This window comes from Cebus imitator, unplaced genomic scaffold (genome assembly GCF_001604975.1).
Source record: "Cebus imitator isolate Cc_AM_T3 unplaced genomic scaffold, Cebus_imitator-1.0 Scaffold1, whole genome shotgun sequence".
Classification (NCBI taxonomy): Eukaryota; Metazoa; Chordata; class Mammalia; order Primates; family Cebidae; genus Cebus; species Cebus imitator.
In genome coordinates, this window is record NW_016107316.1 from 17,111,537 (window position 1) to 17,129,539 (window position 18,003).

Consider the following 18,003-nt stretch of genomic DNA (forward strand, 5'->3'; position numbering starts at 1 on the left):
AAAAAAAAAAAAACAGTTCTTCTTAACATATGACTAATTTTGTTTCATTTTGCTTTTACTTTCCCTCCAGCCTTCATTATTTTGTGGCAAATTCCAGACACATTATCTCTTAAATTTTCCTCAATGTTTTTTAATGACAGACATCCAGGATGCTTCTGGTTTGGGCCTAGTATGAATATAGTTGATAAGAAGAGTCCTGAAAAGTCTTAAAACCTAGGATTAGGTTTTAATTTGATTGCTAGGTCATGAGGAGATGTCGGTTTGTTTTTATTAAGAAACCACCAGGGCTTCTTGCAAAGTTTGTTGAGAGTACTGGGTGCTCCAAACATCTTTACCAATACTCAAAGTCAGTATTTAATTTTAGCTATCGTAATAGATGGGTTCTGCTGAATTAACTTACAAACATGTTTAATTTCTCTTGTGTTTTAAAAACAACTAAACTACATAATCCACAGACCTTATTTTAGGTTCGTTTTTGAGGCAAAAAATGTGTTTTAAAAAAGAATTAAAACTAAACTAAAATAAACCAATGTGTAATTCTCATGTCATTAAAAAAAAAAGCATTTCTGCTGTAATGTGTTACATTAAGAAAGAAGCTGAAATTTCTTTACATCAAAATGCTATAATGGAAAGGTATACAGAGTACAAAACTGTGGACTTAAAAATCATAAGGTATATAAGGAAAACAGAGTTGGAACAACCATTAAAAATCTACATGGCTTTGTAAATAGAGGACAAACAAAATAATCAGCACAACTAAACTCCCCCCGGCACGTGCACTGGAGTCCCTGTCAGATGGTGTCTTTCAGCCTTCAATCCTGAGCAACTGATTGCCTTCTTCATGAGAAGGGCATATAACTTCCAAAATAGATTAGTTTTATCAAAACTAGATATCAGATGCCGGGGAAAGCTTAATTCTGCCAATCGGTCATTTCAGCATGGGAGGCAAAACGTCTTCATAGCCTCTTTACTCAGCTGCAGCTTCATCATCACAGCACTGCAGAAAGTGAAGCAGCTCAGGGGTCAATCCTCTAAACCGGTCACTTCTCTTCCCAAAGGAAGGTACTGCAGGATTTTCAGCTCCTTTCTTAAAATGGTCACACTTTCTCTTTAATTGTGATTGCTTTTTAGTTCAACCCAGAGCATCAAAGTGCTGGGGGAAAGTACATATGAAAAAACAAAGCAATTTCTAATTTGCATCAACATTGTTTTCTATCTGATGAGGTATGAACTGATTCCCATTAAGGAAACACACACTGCAGTAAAACAAACTGTCTGAGAAAAGCCCATTTTCAAAAAGAAATCCAAAACTCACTGAATTTAACTCTTGCAGCATGAAACTTTGTCCAAGCTGTCTCACTTCTTGGTCAATGTATCAGTATATTCTATCAGTTATTTCTACTTCATCTGAGGCTTTTTTTTTTTTTTAACTTATCATAGACTAAGATAAACTTCTCTTTTCCAAATTTGACATATACAAAAATGTGGATTAATTTAAAAAATATATATGAATGAAGCAGGTAAAAAGTAATGATCAGGTTGTGAGTTCAAAGGCCTCATAATCATGAATGTCATAAGGTTAATTTGCAGAATCCTAGACAGCATTCTTAGAATTAACAACAGCACTTTAAAAGTTTTTTAAACATTTTAAACTGTTATTCCAACATCAGATGCTCATCGGAATACTCACACTGCAATTAAATCAAAGATTAGATTTAGCACCCCACATAACTGTCATCCATTTCTCAATGTTCGTCACTGATAGTTCTTTGTGCAAATTCCCTTCCCTGTTCCAATATGATCTTGCTTAAGAGTAGCATTCTGAAACCTGATCCATTTTTAGCCTGACCTCCAGGAAGCATCTTGTATGAAAAGCCATGTGTACATCATACATAAGATAACCCCAGAATATTGTGTGGGCCACCATGGGAGGTGATGATATCACCAGGGTGGTGACGGCAGCAGCAGCAGCAGCAGCAGCAGCAGCAGCAGCAGCAGTAGGACAGGCTCCAGATATAAAATGCAGGAGAGCTGTTTGCAGTGACTTCATCATACTCATCCTCACTTACATCTCTAAGGGCACTTTAATACCTGTAGGACATTCTTGTACCAGGATTATGTTCAGACAACTTTACGTCATTTGAAAATGCATATTCAGGGGAGAAGACACAAACTATGTTTTATTAGAATAAATTGAAGCACGGAGATATTTTTAATATGCTAAAAGCTGATGCTGATTGCCATTTATGCTGAAAGAAAACGTAAATAGTGCACAGAGGCAAATCTGCACAAAACTAATCAGGCAGAGTGTGCACAAATTTGGGAAGAACATCTCCTCACATGTTACTAAAAATAATTCTCCATTATCATGGGTGCCACCTTCAGTACTAAAGCTGAATAACTTCTTAAAAAAAAAAACTGTAAATATTATTTGAAAGTCGGAATTCAAATAACCATGAATTCTTAACTTTAAACGTAAAAAGGTATGTAGGTGGGGAGTGGGCCATATGTGTGTATGTGTTTTTTTTTCATTCTTTTTTGAATCAGAGTATCACAAGTCAGGAGGATCTAGTTTACAACGTCCTTTCAGTTCTCAAACCTTTAGATATGTTCCTTTTATAGTTTAACTTATCTTTAAATAATTTTCAGACTTACAAAAAGGTTAAGATTACCAAAAAATTTCCATTTTCCCTTAACCAAGATTCCTCGAATGTTAACACTGCAGAAGGATGCTCCTTTATCCTTAAACAGTTCAAATGTGTTTTTTAAAAAACAGGACATGCTCTTAAATAATTATGTACAAATATCAAAATCAGGAAGTTAACATTCATTGACAAAATACTATGATCCAGTCTATAAACTTTATTCATATTTTTCCAATTGTCCCAATAACGTCCATTATATTAACAGAAAATCCTGGCTTGTGGGTTCATTCAGCTTTTCATGTCTCTCTAAACTCTTTTCACCTAGAACATGTTCTCATCTTTTTTAATGTTTCATGATACTGACACTTTTGAAGCTAAAGGCCACTCAGGTTGTAGAAATTCCTCTGCTGGAGTCTGTCTGATGTTTCCTCGGGATGAGATTCAGGTTATGCTTTCTTGGCAGGAGTTATCAGAGATGTGACATTGAGTACTTCTCAATGTGTCCTATCAGGAGGCAGGCGGTATCAGTTTATCCCTTTAGTGATGATAGGGATTTTCGGCACTTGGTAAAGTGATATCTGATCAGTTTCTCCACTGCAAAGTTACTATGTTCTTTTTGTAATTAATAAATATCTTATGGGGAGATACTTTTAGACTATGTCAATATCCTGTTTCCATTAATTTTTTACCTATTAGTTTTAGCATTAGTTTTTTAATTCCTTTCCAGAACTTTCTAGGTAAGTTTAGCATTAAGCTTCTTTTATCTAATCTCTACCTTAACAAATGGATATCCTCTGGCTGAAGTGTGGACACTGGCTGTACCATTCATTTGGTAAGTGTGGATGGTCCTCTGAAGCATGGTTAAGATCTCGGGAACACACTCATTCCATTCTCTATGTCAGGACCACCAGAAGGAAATCAAATCCATCTTTTTCTAATATGACAATGGCAGTGTACCCTTGAAGGATATTATGCCGGCAGGTAAGAGCTGTACAACATTCCCTGTCTCCGGCACAAAGGAAACAATGCAGTATTGTTACAGGGTTTTAGATCGAAATTCCCTTATCTCATGGTTTAAAGAACTCATCTGGAAAAAAGTAATATATATGTCCAGTAGCAAAAATATACACACTACTTAAACATTTTTCTTTAAAATATTTCAATTTTTCTTAGAAAAGACACCCCTCTCCACCTCCAGTTCCCCCATAAAAGTGTTTTCGGGTGAATTTTTACCCCCCGCTTTTATTCACCCACTTCCCACCACCACCTTTAAAGCTTTTTTCCTCCCCTACTCAAGACCTTACATCCTAGACTGGAAGCAATCTGGAGAAATCTGTTAGAAGGTGAGGGGAGGGATGAGCGCTCCTCTAGCCCTAGATTCTATGAAACTGTCCTTACCTGCTGTGGAAAACAGGTGCGGACTGAGTGCTCTGTGTAACCAAAAGATGGCCCTTCAAAGACCGCTGTTGGGAGCTTCAGAACTTCCTTCAGAAACTGGTCAAACTTGCTAAATATCATTAAGCCACTGGAATCTGACATCTGGGAGAAAACATCTATGAGAACAAAACCAAATAAAGTCAAGCTGTAAGGAAACATCAGCTTTTATAAATGGCTGTATGTCATTTGTATACCATGCAAAAAGTATCATTAAAAAATATGAATTAAAAGGTATCATAAAATTATTGTGACTTTTAGTTACTATCAAAACTATTCTCATCCTTATTAGCACCGTGTGGCTACCCTTCAGTCAAGGCCCCTCTCTTCCACTCACTTAATATTCTACCTAAATATCAAATCGACCACTCATGTATGACTACCTACTCTGTTTGACTATATAAAACTAGATGATATAGAACTTTTATTTATACCTCACTTTGTTCCAAGAAGAATTTGCAGCAGCACATCTTTATCTGTTAGTATCTCTACGTGAGTTTAAATAAGATACATGTATAATTGAGTATATAAACGTATTAGCATCTTGGTAATGGGGTATGAAAGAAATTATATTATACACGTATATTCTATACTAATGATGTAATATATGCCTGTGAAGAACACATCTGAAGGAGTCATAAAGCATATTTAAAATATTTATCTAATGAGTTCCAAAGGAGAATAAAAACTCATCTAAATGCTTGTATTCCAAGACACTTTGATACTGTAAGATCCTATTTTTATATTAAGGCAGGTCAAGCAGATGAAAAAGAAGCTTCCAGTAATACTACTACAACTTTATCTGCTTGCAGGGAGTTCCTGTCTCTAATCATTCCTATCTTCTCATCCATAACTGGGGAGTAAAAGAAAAATAACCAGGGGTCAAAAGTATTTGACAAAGAAATGTAACCTAGGCAGTTTTTCAATCCATTGAACTTCTTTACAGTCAAATGAGCAAGTCAAATATGCATAGAAAAATAATTTCCTGAGGACTTTTCAAACAGCATTTTGAAGATTCACCCAGCCTGGGAAACACAGTGAAACCTCATCCCTACAAAAAAATTTTTTTAATTAGCTAGGCATAGTGGTGTGCACCTGTAGTCCCAGCTACTCAGGAGGCTGAGGTGGGAGGATTCCTTGAGCCCAGGAGCTCAAGACTATAATAAGCGGTGATCACACCACTGCACTCCAGCCTGGGTGACAGAGTGAGACCTTGTCTCCAAAAAACAAANAAAAAAAAAAAAAAAAAAAAAAAAAAGGAAAAGAAAAAAGAAAATTCATATTCTATATAGTCACAATACACAGGTATAGTAGAGATCTATATCTATTTAACAGATATATGTAACATACATATATACAATCCTTTTTGGGTTCAATTTGGGGGAATTTATATTGAAGCATCAAGTGAAAAAAACCTTTTTAAATACATTAAAGAAAGATAAAATGTTAGGTTATGGATCCACAGCATAATTTTTAAGGCATTAGAAAAAAAGAAATTACCAAAGGAATGAAAATCTTCAGTGTATCCTCTCATGATAGCTACTAGTTTACAGTTGATGGAAAAATATTAAATACCCATACGGGGGGAAAAATCCAGCAAGGAACTAAAAGATCGCCTTAGTAGAAAGTACAATAAATTAACAAATACACATTAAGTTCCTGTTATGTGGTCCAAGTGCAAGCACTCTGTGAGGTGTTTAGAAGCACAATGAAGAAATATGATAAATGGTCCTTATCCCCCAAGAAACTTTCAATGTAGCTGGAAAAATGAGATACACATGAAACAAAGAAGAATTCAGGCTGACTTCAAATACAACAGAAAAAACAGAGGCAAAAAGATATATGTGAAGCCCCACCATGTGCTAGGCACCACTATCAGTAACTATTCTGAGTCTGCCAGTGGCCACATTATCCTCTTCTTCCTTAGTAACAAACAGAACACTAATTTGATGTTGTGCAGGAATGTACCAACTAATAAGCTGCAGGTTCCCCGCAAGTAGTGGTCATGTGACTAAGTTCCAGCTAAAATGAGCTTGTAGGCACAAGGGCTGTAGGGGACTTCCAGAAAACTAGGTAAAGAAACATAACTGAGCTAAAAAGCAGGTCATTTTTTCCTTATTCCTTTCCTCCTTCTTCTATCTGGAGTGCAGCTATGATAGCTGGAGCTCCAGCAGCCATCTTGGACTATGAGGTAATCTCAATCTTGATATAGAAATCACACTAGAATGGTAGGGAAGAAAAAAAAAAAAAGACAAGAAACTGTGAATCCTAGATGAACATGAAGTCACCATATTGGCCCTGGACTACCTACCTCTGGACTTCTTTTATGTAAGAGAAAATTAAACTTCAACTTTAAGATACTATTATTCTGTGTTTCTGCTCTCATGTAAGAAATTATAATACTAAGCATTATTCTACTATTACCATTTAGAAAGGTCAACTTACTAAAGGTCAAAAAGTTAAGAAGCCAAATCAAGTTTAAACCCACACCTATCTTACTCCAAAATAAATACCATAACACAACACTCCTTCAAAATATGATTTAGAATAGATAGAAAAACATATCAGCAGGAATTGTCAAGTTCTAAAAGGAAGGAATTTGGAAGCTAGGACTTGAAAGATAGGATCTGGAATGATGAGGTCAAAACAGGTTGAGGCTAGGGGCTGGAGGGCACTAAAGAGGAGGAGAATCAAAGTCTCTGTGACAGGAATGTGCAGCGTGGATCTCTTACTGGCGATAAGCAGGAAATAGGGCATTGAAGAAAACATTCTATGATAGGCAACTTATATTGAGAAATAAAGAAAAATAAAGACTGAACAGGAAGAGTATTTCTGTTATAAAAGAAAACGCTGAAAGAGGGACGCTTAAAAACTTTTAAGAAGAGATCAAATTTTTAGAGAGCTAGGTTTCAAGGAGATTAGACTGTTAATGACCAGCACACAATGAATAAAAGAAAAAGAATGGAATTGGAGACACCAGTTAGGAAACCTTGTAAACAATGCACAAAGGAGGTGGGGGAGCCCGGATTACAGTGGTGACAGTGTGTGCGGGGCAGCGGAGGCCAAGTCCAAGACATTTCAATGCAAAGAACTGCAGTTGATGACAAACTAGATTACAGAACAAACGAAGTTTAAAACTTAGTATTATTCTAAGTTTCTAGCTTGGGAAAATACTGATAAATCCTGACTAACATAAACAAACTGAAGATAAAGATATTATACTTCGCTTAGGACATATCTGTTTAACTAACTAGCAAATTTTCAAGTGGAACCACCCTGTAGACAGAAACAGTATTTAGCCACAGTTCTAGACTGCAAACAGAGAACTTAGAAAATGCCACCAATGATATGAATAAATGATGCTCTTCAAAGGAAGGAAGAACATAACTGATTTAACCTTTAAATAGCTGGCTGCTAGTCAGGTGTGGTGGCTCACACCTGTAATCCCAGAACTTTGGGAGGCCTAGGCAGGAGAATTGCTTGAGCCTAACAGTTCAAGGTCAGCCTGGGCAACATAGCAGGACCTCATCTCTACAAAAAATTAAAAAAAAAAAAAAAGTAGCTAGGCATGGTGGCAGGCCTGTAGTTCCAGCTACTTGGGGGACTGAAGTGAGACGACTGCTTGAGTGCAGGAGTTGGAGGCTGCAGTGAGCTACGATCATACCACTACAGTCCAGCCTGGGTAACAATGCAAGACCCTGTCTCAAAAATAAATAAATAGCTGGCTGCTATTCTTACAAGGAGGAAAATAATCATTCATTAAATCTGAATGAAAACAAAGGACAACATGGGAGGTGGCAGACACTGCCAGGTGCCTACTTAGTATCTTCTTCCCCTTCTACTTTCTAGCTGATTTTGACTGCTGGGAATGGCTGTGTGCCATCTACAAATGACTTCTCAGCCTCCTTTGTACATTGCAATGCAAGTGTAGATTTCTGGAAAACCCTTTGCTTTCCTAATAGAAGCACCTCTTTCTTCCTTCTGTCTGAAGTAAGTACAGAGGCCTGGGACACAGCAGTCATCTTTTGACCCTAAGTAAGAAAGCCATATGGCAGCAGGAAGATGGGAAGATGTGAAGTCTATGATGACAACCATAAGTCAGGGTACCAACTTTGAACTGATATTATCAGCCTTTGGACTTACTTTTACATGAGAAAAATAAGTCCCAATGTGCTCAAGCCACTGTCAGTCAAGTTTTCTATTGCCACTCTGTGTATTCATAACTGATTAACTAAGGAGTAACTAACTTGTGGCCGCTAATGGTGTAAATATTCGGGACCAGTGACTTTAGCTACCAAGTATATGAATATATACACATATAGCTTCACAAGCACAAAAGTGTGTGTGTATGTACATATATATATATGCACACCCACACCACTGAATCCACACCTAACCCATTCAGAGTGATAAAAAGGAGTGACTAGATGGTAAAGTGACTAACCACTCCCACAAAAAAGCACTGCTTCAGTTATACTTAGTTACTATGTCACATGAATAGATTCAAAGGAATGAAAAAAACTTTTTTAATTAATAAGAAACTATAATAAGCCCATACTACAATAAGAGAAGTAGAAACATATCTATTTGTTTTAATGAGACATACTGCTAGACCCAAAAATTGAAGGCACAGTACAGTAATTCATTACTTCTTGAGTTATTGGTTTAAAACAGTATTTTTTTTTTTTTTTTTGAGACGGAGTTTCACTCATGTTACCCAGGCTGGAGTGCAATGGCGCGATCTCGGCTCACCGCAACCTCCGCCTCCTGGGTTCAGGCAATTCTCCTGCCTCAGCCTCCTGAGTAGCTGGGATTAGAGGCATGCGCCACCATGCCCAGTTAATTTTTTGTATTTTTAGTAGAGACGAGGTTTCACCGTGTTGACCAGGATGGTCTCGATCTCTTGACCTCGATCAACCCGCCTCGGCCTCCCAAAGTGCTGGGATTACAGGCTTGAGCCACCGCGCCCGGCCTAAAACAGTATTTTTTAATGAACAGGCTTATCTGTAAGAAAAACAATTTAAAAATGATTGCTAATTCTTAAATCTTAAATGAAGTTTAACAATCAATCTAAGTTACTGTGATTTACCTATGTACGTATAAAAGGATCTTACCAAAGAAGTGAATAATAAAATTTAATGAAAATATTTTTTAAAAAGTAAACTAGTACTCTAATTAAATAAAGCCCTAAATCCTCCTGGCATTAAGGGACTACATTACTTCCCACATACCCAGTTAATTTCCCCAGTAATTCTCTTTCTATTTATACACCTCCGAAAGTATGCTAATTCCCCCATAGTTATTTCCAGCTAAAAAGGGAAGCTTTCTCCCTCGTGAAAAACCCACAATCAAGCCCTTAAACGTACATGTGTACACAATTTTAAAAATATTCTATAATATCTTTTGTGTGATATAATGCTACTGATCCACCACCAACACATACGTTTTGATTTTTTCCTGATGATAATGACCCTGGTTTTACTGGCTGCATCTATCCATTTATTTCAACGCCCCTTTCAACCCCATGTGACTGTTTCAACTAACCACATGCTTTTTTTGCAAGATGATAGAGCTATTTAGACTACAGAAATGAGTCTATAAATGGAAAGCAATTTTCTTTTACATGTTTGCTTTCCCTGAGCAACCTAACCCACAAAAACATGCACACACATCTGTAAGTTTATAAATACCTATACACAACTAGACCCAAGTACTACATACTGTAGTTCAAAACCCATTAATATGCCACTGGCCAGGCGGGGTGGCTCATGCCTGTAATCCCAGCACTTTGGGTGGCTGAAGCAGGCAGATCATCTGAGGTCAGGAGTTTAAGACCAGCCTGGCCAACATGGAGAAACCCTGTCTCTACTAAAAATACAAAAATTAGCTGGGCGTGGTGGCATACGGCTGTAGTCCCAGCTACTCGGGAGGCTGAGGCAGGAGAATCGCTTGAACCCGGGAGGCGGAGGTTGCAGTGAGCCAAGATCACACCACTGTACTGCAGCCTGGGCAGAGCAACTCCGTCTCAAAACAAACAAACAAAGAAACTCATTAAAATGCCACATCATTATGCAAGAATGAGGTTGGAGGGTGGGAGTCTACATGCCTTGGGCTTCTAGTGTTGACTCAGCCAAGAACTGCCTGAGACAAGGCTCCAGACCTCCTTTGGTTTTTGTTTTCCTTTTTCTTCTTTCTTTCCCTTTATTCATAAAATACACATTTAGGGCTTGTATCTTACTTTCTTCCAGTTCTAAACATTTTGGTTATTTAAGAAATGTAAATCTGGGGATCACTCATTCAGATTAAAGTCACTTCCATCTAATGAGGAAAAGCAATGGTTAACAGAAACCAGTGAGGATAATTACATAGCCATGGGTGGTTAAAAAACTACAGCAGAGGAGTCTAAAGTTTGAACAGGGGAAACTTCAACTGTAACTTCAAAGGGAGGTCCTTCTTCAGTCTGCTAATGAAACATCAAGGAAGCAGTTGAAACATCTGTAGGAACAGTCAATTCTGAGCAAAACAGAAAGAGCCTCAGGTCATCTTTTCTCTGACTGCTGATAGTGTGGCCTATCAAAAACATGCAAAAATATAAATTATTATAAAACCATTGTGTTAGAACCCAGAGAAAAATCCCTGCTATCATTTCGGCATTTTTCTTACTTTCTTTGTGCATAGTAAATTTTTGTTTAAAACCATATTACACTTACACATTTTGATCTAAACCCTATTTTTGAAGGCATTATATTAAATCATGTGGAGGTCCCAAAACTTAACTGAGTTCTCACTTTTGGACACTAACGCTATTTCAAGTTTTCATATAAGTGTTGCCACAAATATACAAAAAGTTTGGGGTATACTTCTGATTAATTCCTTAGGATAAACTCAAGAAGTAGACTGAATGAATATGAATCTTTTTAAAGCCTTCCTGATACATACTGTTAAACGGCCTTTCAAAATGGTAGCACCAGCTTTTTAATGAATTTTAAAATAAACTGATGAATCTTTTGCTCCTTTTAGTGCAACCAGATGCAATTTGAATAAGAAGACTAAGCTTCTTCGAAAACAAATAGCAGAATTAAAGTAAATAAATCACATAGTAAAATTAATTGATAATTAAGCACATTTTAACACATAATGGGCTTTACGGTCTACAAATTTTGTTTTCTTGAGTTATATTTTGGGTTTCTGACATTACTGAATTTTGATCATGCTTTCAATTAAAGTCCGTATTCCAATATAAATAATTGGTATTTAGAATCCTGATATAAGTTACCTCTGAATCTAGGACATAGTCCCTAATGACCACAACAGTGAACCATCTCTGTAAATGAATGCTACCTGGAGACGGAAAGTCACTTAAGACAAATCTGAAAAATCTAAGAAATGTTTTAAACTAGAAGTACAAATATTTGTTCAGTCATTCAAATGTATCTTGACACTATAACAAACCAAAAACCACATGTCAAATAAAAAAAGTAGAGGGGAGAAAATCATAGGAAAAAATCTAAGAAAGTAAAAAGGGAAGATCAAAGCAAAAAGGAAAAAAACATAGAAATGCTAAAACATTCCATAAATCAGAAACATTAATAATAGTAACAATAGAGAGTCCAGTCAGTAGAAGGAGGTGGGAGCAAACAGGAACCAAAACAACGGAATAATTAGGTGGGAGAAAGTGAATAAACAAAGGTCATTTGCTGTTACAATACAGTGTTATTTCTCCCTTGTGGCTGCACTACTATTCAGCCACCTCAACTAAGTAGGACATTGCTGAGAACTAGAAAACAAGACGGGAAAGGTTCTGAAACTAGCCCAAACTAACAATCATACTACACGAGTTCAAGTGCTTCTCTCCTAACAATCACTTTAAATCCTTATTTTAAATAGAACGCTAAGAGGTTTGGTTATGATTTCTCTGTCCGTAGCATATGAAAAGTTGTAAGTCAGAAGCAAGGAGAGATTTCTAGAGAGTGGTACACTGAAAATACATGCCATCATATTTGCCAGTGATAAAGGACATACACAAACCACCGCCGCCGCCGCCGCTACCACTACCAACAACAAAAAACTCAAGAACTGAAAAAGCACCGTAGTCTCAAAATAGGAGGAGGAGGAATAGAAAATCCAAGCTTCACAATTAGCGCTAAATCCTAAATGCGTCAGAAAATGGCATCCTTAAGAGATGAAAATGTTATAAGTATAATCAGTGAGTTCTGATGGATTGAGACAGGGTCTCACTCCAACGCCCAGGCTGCAGTGCAGTGGCAGAGTCATAGCTCACTAAAGCCTCGAACTCCTCCTAGGCTCAAGCAATCCTCCCGGAGGCCTCAGCTTACCAAGTGGCTGGGACTTCAGGTATGTACTGCCACGCCAAACTAACTTTTTAAAATTACATTCATGTATTTATTTATTTTTGAGATAGAGTCTCACTCTGTTGGCCAGACTGATATACAGTAACATGATCTCAGCTCACCACAACCTCCACCTCCCAAATTCAAGTGATTCTCCTGCCTCAGCCTCCCAAGTAGCTGGGATTATAGGCGTGTGCCACCACGCCTGGCTAATTTTTGTATTTTTAGTAGAGATGGAGTTTCACTATGTTGGCCAGGCTGGTCTCAAACTCCTGACCTCAGGTAATCTGCCTGCCTCAGCCTCCCAAAGTGTTGGGATTACAGGCGTGTGCCACCGTGCCCAGCCTTAAAATTACTTTTATAGATACACGGTCTTGCTATGTTGCCCAGGCTGGTCTCAAACTCCTGGCCTCAAGTGATCCTCCCGTCTCAGCCTCCCAAAGTGCTAGAATTACAGGCATAAACCACCGCACCCAGCCAAGTTCTGTTTAAAACAGAAGGGCCAGGCCACATTTTAAAGTGGTTTCCACCCTGGAGGATTAAAAAGTAGAGACAGGCTTCTGTACCCAAATATTTTACTTATGTCGAACATCTCAATCCCAAACCAAGATAATTACACTACAATAAAAATAATGAAACAAACAGGCAGAGAAATTCTAATTTTTAGCATGGAAAAGAAACCACACTTGAAATCGACTTGAATAAGATAAACATAGTGATGGGTAACCCAGCACAGTCTGTATCACATCTATCTGAACACTACTGCAATGACCTGGGGCCCTGAGCACACTGACATGTCACCTTTGGCTTGGCCCATGGGCTTCTGTGCCACTTCAGTCTTGGTCATGTTGTGTTCCTCCAAAAAGTTCAGAAGCCACATGAAAAAAACTGCCATCACCTGGATACCTTCCAAATATAGAACTAGAATTTGTGCCTTTTCACTAACAGTTACAACACAGAACTCCAGTAATTTCAGTATTTGATCAACAATTTACATTTGACAAAATTTTAAATATTTACTATGTGTCAGGTGAGCTGGCTGTGTAAATACAGTTGACTTTAAAGAAACTTAAAGATTCCAGAGTCATCTAGAATACACAGTTAACAACTTTCTGCTACTGTATTTTTCTACTACTGTATTTTTCAACCCGTCTCCCAGATATTAATAAAGATGGTATATATATTCTTTATCTAGTATCATCATCATTGAAAATCAGACAAAATTATAACTTTTCTTCATGTTTGAATGAAATATAATTTCAAACATATTAGCTTTCTCAGAAAACATCATTTTTGTATTTATAAAAATATAAAAGAAATTTCAGCCCAAAGAATACTGAGATGTACCAGGTAAAGAGCCTCAGAAGAATATTCAAATAAAATCATAATTTTTATTACCAAAAATGTTCTATATTGCAGCTGATTTTGAAATGAAGCTAAACTGGATAGCAGTTGACGAAATACATTAAGATATTTCTTTGGAATATCTAAATCTGTATCTAGTGGGTCATCTAGCTTTCCAACTTTCAGTGTCATGGTAAAGTAAGAAAAAGCACAAAAAACAAATGCACCTATGAAGTAATCTTGCCCAAAAACTTGTATTAAGTATTGAGTCTGATCAAGCCTCTGTATCCTTCAATTAAAAAAAAAAAAAAGTAGGGCACAGAGGAGCATTGCAAGGATACAGTCATCCAAATCCAGGCTCACAGGGTACCACACTACTTTACTAAGACTTCAGTCTCATCCCCCTGAAAGGTGACATCCAGTTTCCTACTCTGTGGCTACTGTTTCACGGCACTCTGAACGCCGTGCTGAAATTACCCATGTGTCTCCTGTTAAAGCACTAGCTCAGGGGAGCATAATCACGTAGCTCAGGACAGGGCGCTGACATCTGAGTTAAAAACCCCAGCTTTGCCCCCTTGGTTAACTCATCTATAAAATGAAGAAAATATCACCTGTCATTCAAAAGCATTTTAAGGATTCCATGAGAAAATACATGTAAAGCACCTAGCACAATTCTTGGCATATCTTAGGGAGTAACTCATGACTGAATAAAAACCATAAGCAGCAAAATTAAATCATGAATTTCACCTCTTTTGATTTCATCTAATCACCTTCTTATAGTATCTAATGAATAGTAAAATGCCAAAAAAAAAAAAAAAAAAAAAAAAAAAAAAAAAAAAAAAAAAAAAAAAAAAATTAAAAAATTAGCAAAGATAACAGGAACTTAAAAAAAAAACAAACAGGTCATCAGCTTCTAAATAACTGCACCTGACTCTAAGGTAGTACCGAATAACGTAATCACAGCAAACATCACCTGATGAAAAATGGAGTTATTAAGAGCTAAACCTAACCAAACCTAGTAAAAGTGATCACATTTTAACTAAAAGTTCTCAATATAATCATCTTCAAGTATAATTTTGATAATGTGGAAAACATTTCTAAAGTAATTTTTTAAATGTCAGCATTAGGATTCTGAGACTTTTCAGTTTTCTCACTAAAAAACACTAACAATAAATTAAATCAACCAATTTTTCCATCTGAACAGTAGGTGGCATAACTCACCTACTGTGAGTTGCTGCAGAGTGAGTAATTTGGTATTTTTTTTTAAAAGCTCAACATAGCATCATTCAAAATTCTGACAATATTCATTTAAAAGTCCTCATTTGAAAATGACATTTTTCAAATAATATGAAAATACTTACATCTCAATTTGTCCAGCATTTTTCCACCACACATGGTTGCTAACATAGCTTTAACTGAAAATACCGTCAACTTGCCTCGGCCCTCACTGCAAAATAAATTATATTAGAAATAATTGCTATCTGAAACCACAAAAGGAGTCAAATGTATCACTAAATATTGAGCAACCAGTAAGTGGATTCCTGACCTTGTCTGTTACCATTTTACCACATTTAGAAACCCTGGATTTTTTTGTTGTTGTTTTCATTTGTAGAAGTAAGACTTCACCTATGCTAGGTGAAGAATGCTAAAGCTAGCCTGAATTTTCTGGAAATAAGTTTTAGAAACACTGCATGTAATTTCTATTGGCTATGTAACAGAGGTCAAATGGATGAACCTGAAGTGAATTTCCTATTAACTAACCCCATTAAATCCACAGCTGCAGTTGTTAAGTATTCAAAACTGAGGGGCCACCTGGTTTGAATATAATTCAGAAACATGACCTTACATCAGGATATTACAACAGTGTCTTGTTACGTAGTAAACAGGGCGCATCCTGCTATGAAGATTTTACAGTACGTTCATCTTTGTTTTTACTGTAATAACCTTTATGTTACCATGTAAGTGTTAATTCTAAGAAGCTCAATCACACCTGTCTCAGATCTTCTAACATACCATTGTAAGAAAAGTGAAGAGGAAGGGATAGTAATATCAGTTCTTCTGTAGAACTGGAAAGATGAAATGTAGAAGAACGTAAATGAATCACCTAGAGTAATGCTGCACACCACCAGCAGAACCAAGACAATATCACCAAGGCCCCCTGACCCAAAGTGTCCACAGCTTCATTCATTCATCTATGCCCTGGTTTCAAGGCAGATAAAAACTTCACTAGTTGGTTGTTAAAGTTATCATATGTAAGCCAAGAATGTGCTTTTGTATTAATTTTTGAAAGCTGTGTTCATGTTTCATAGTAACTTAAGAGTAAGATACTTTTGCAATAACAAAAGCTATACCATTTTTGTTTCGAAAAAGCATGTATCATCCTATTTATATCCACTAATGGTTCTAATATGGTGTTTTCCATTTCCCACATTGTCTTTATATACAGAAAGATCAAACCTGAAAAAAGGTAAATAACCCATAAGCTAGAAAATTATCAGTAAAAACACTACCAGGAAATATCAACATTTGTTATGGTTGAGTTTTTAACTATTACATCTCCTTGAGTTTATTCATAAAACAAAATAGAAATGCCTGCAACTAGTTAAAATTAGAATGGGGTTTTTTAAAATACATAGTGCTTCAGAAATATAGCTACAGCTCCATGTACAAAGCAATATTGCACCTGGAAATAAGGCATATTCCTGCATCAAATAACTACTATATTATGTAAGAAAAGCTAGTGGTGTAAGATACATCACTGGGTTACACGGAATGGGTTTCTAAGACAGAGCTTTTAGAGTGGACTTTCTTTACACCAAGCACTTGAATGCTGAGTACATTTAGGCACACCCTACCTTATGAGATAAGTACACTTTCTACTACTAAAGTACGAACAAAGAAGAAAAAAAACCATATATTTGCTTTCTCATCTTTCTTTGAAACTAGGGTAAGGGCATACAACACAGCTCCCCAAATAAGACACACTATGCTAGATTTCAAGGGGGAAATGATTAACTTGGAGAAGCAGGAGCTCCAGAAGAATCCACGTGGTGGGGATGGCAGCTACATCCAGTGTCCTGGGGCAGCAGAGAGAGTGACTGTTGGGGCAGCACCCAGAGCCCAGTATCAGTGGTGTTTGGAGCACAAGCAGCAAGATCTGTGGCCAGAGTGGTGTCTTCATGAGAGTTCCGTGAAATGATTTTGCACTGTTCCTGGCAGCGGTTTTCAAGCCTACATTCCCAACCTTCTTAGAGAATCTATGGATCACCCTTTTAATTAATTGGCCAGAGATGGCATCTATTACTTATAACTAAGAACTCTGATGGATACAGCTTCTAACCTGAAGTAAAGTGGCCCACAAAGGTGAAGCAACAACAGGAACTATTGCTGAAGTCCAGAGTGAGATTAAGAATGCCTGATGGGCCAGGAGTGGTGGCTCACACCTGCAAGCCCAGCATTTTGGGAGGCCGAGGCAGGCAAATCATGAGGTCAGAAGTTGGAGACCCGCCTAGCCAACATAGTGAAACCCTATGTCTACTAAAAATACAAAAAAAAATTAGCTGGGCATAGTGGCGTGTGCCTGTAGTCCTGGCTACTTGGGAGGCTGAGGCAGAAGAATCGCTCGAACTTGGGAGGCGGAGCTTGCAGTGTACCAAGATCGTGCCACTGCCCTCCTGCCTGGGTGACAGAGCCAGAGTCCATCTCAAGAAAAAAAAAAAAAAAAGAGTGCCTGATGACCAGCAAGGCAAGAATGAAGAGGAAGTGCTCAAGGACAGGAGAGTGTGCCTTGCTGTCCTTGCAACTAATGACGTTTCTTGAGGAAAACTTGCTCAAAACATGTTTAGTAGAAGAGACTTGATGATGCAAGAATATGCACAAAATCCCACAAAAGAAACAAAGTAAAAATTAATCTTGGAAGAGATTTCCATAAAAATCAAGCTATTAAGCACATCCGAGAGGCTGCGGCACAGAAGGCACGCAGGGGCTCTGGAAGCCAACAGCATTCTGTTCCCAGCCTCCAAGGCACTGACATGGGTATTTGCTTTATGACAACTCATTCAACTGTACTTTGTTTTGAGTATCTTTTTGTAGCTGTCTTTTACTTTTTGATAAAAACTGTCTGAAAAAATAAATCATAGGAAAGTAAGGATTGCCATTACTGGAAAAGGCTAATCATTTAATGGGGGGAATGATGAAGGGGAAATCTATAAGTTAAAAAATACTTGCTA

At 37.2% G+C, this 18,003-nt stretch overlaps 1 protein-coding gene across 21 annotated transcripts in view; it reads right to left on the reverse strand.

Annotated features, from left to right (window-relative positions):
* The window catches only part of DTNB (dystrobrevin beta), a 310,883-nt gene that overhangs the window by 208,725 nt on the left and 84,155 nt on the right, over positions 1-18,003 (reverse strand). For all 21 annotated transcript variants that reach the window (XM_017527170.2, XM_017527155.2, XM_017527133.2 and 18 more), the window contains exons 5-6: positions 15,136-15,221; positions 4,044-4,198 (exon numbers count right to left, since the gene is read on the reverse strand). In XM_017527170.2, coding sequence (XP_017382659.1) covers positions 4,044-4,198; positions 15,136-15,221 — 241 coding nt within the window. The remainder of the gene's footprint in view (positions 1-4,043; positions 4,199-15,135; positions 15,222-18,003) is intronic.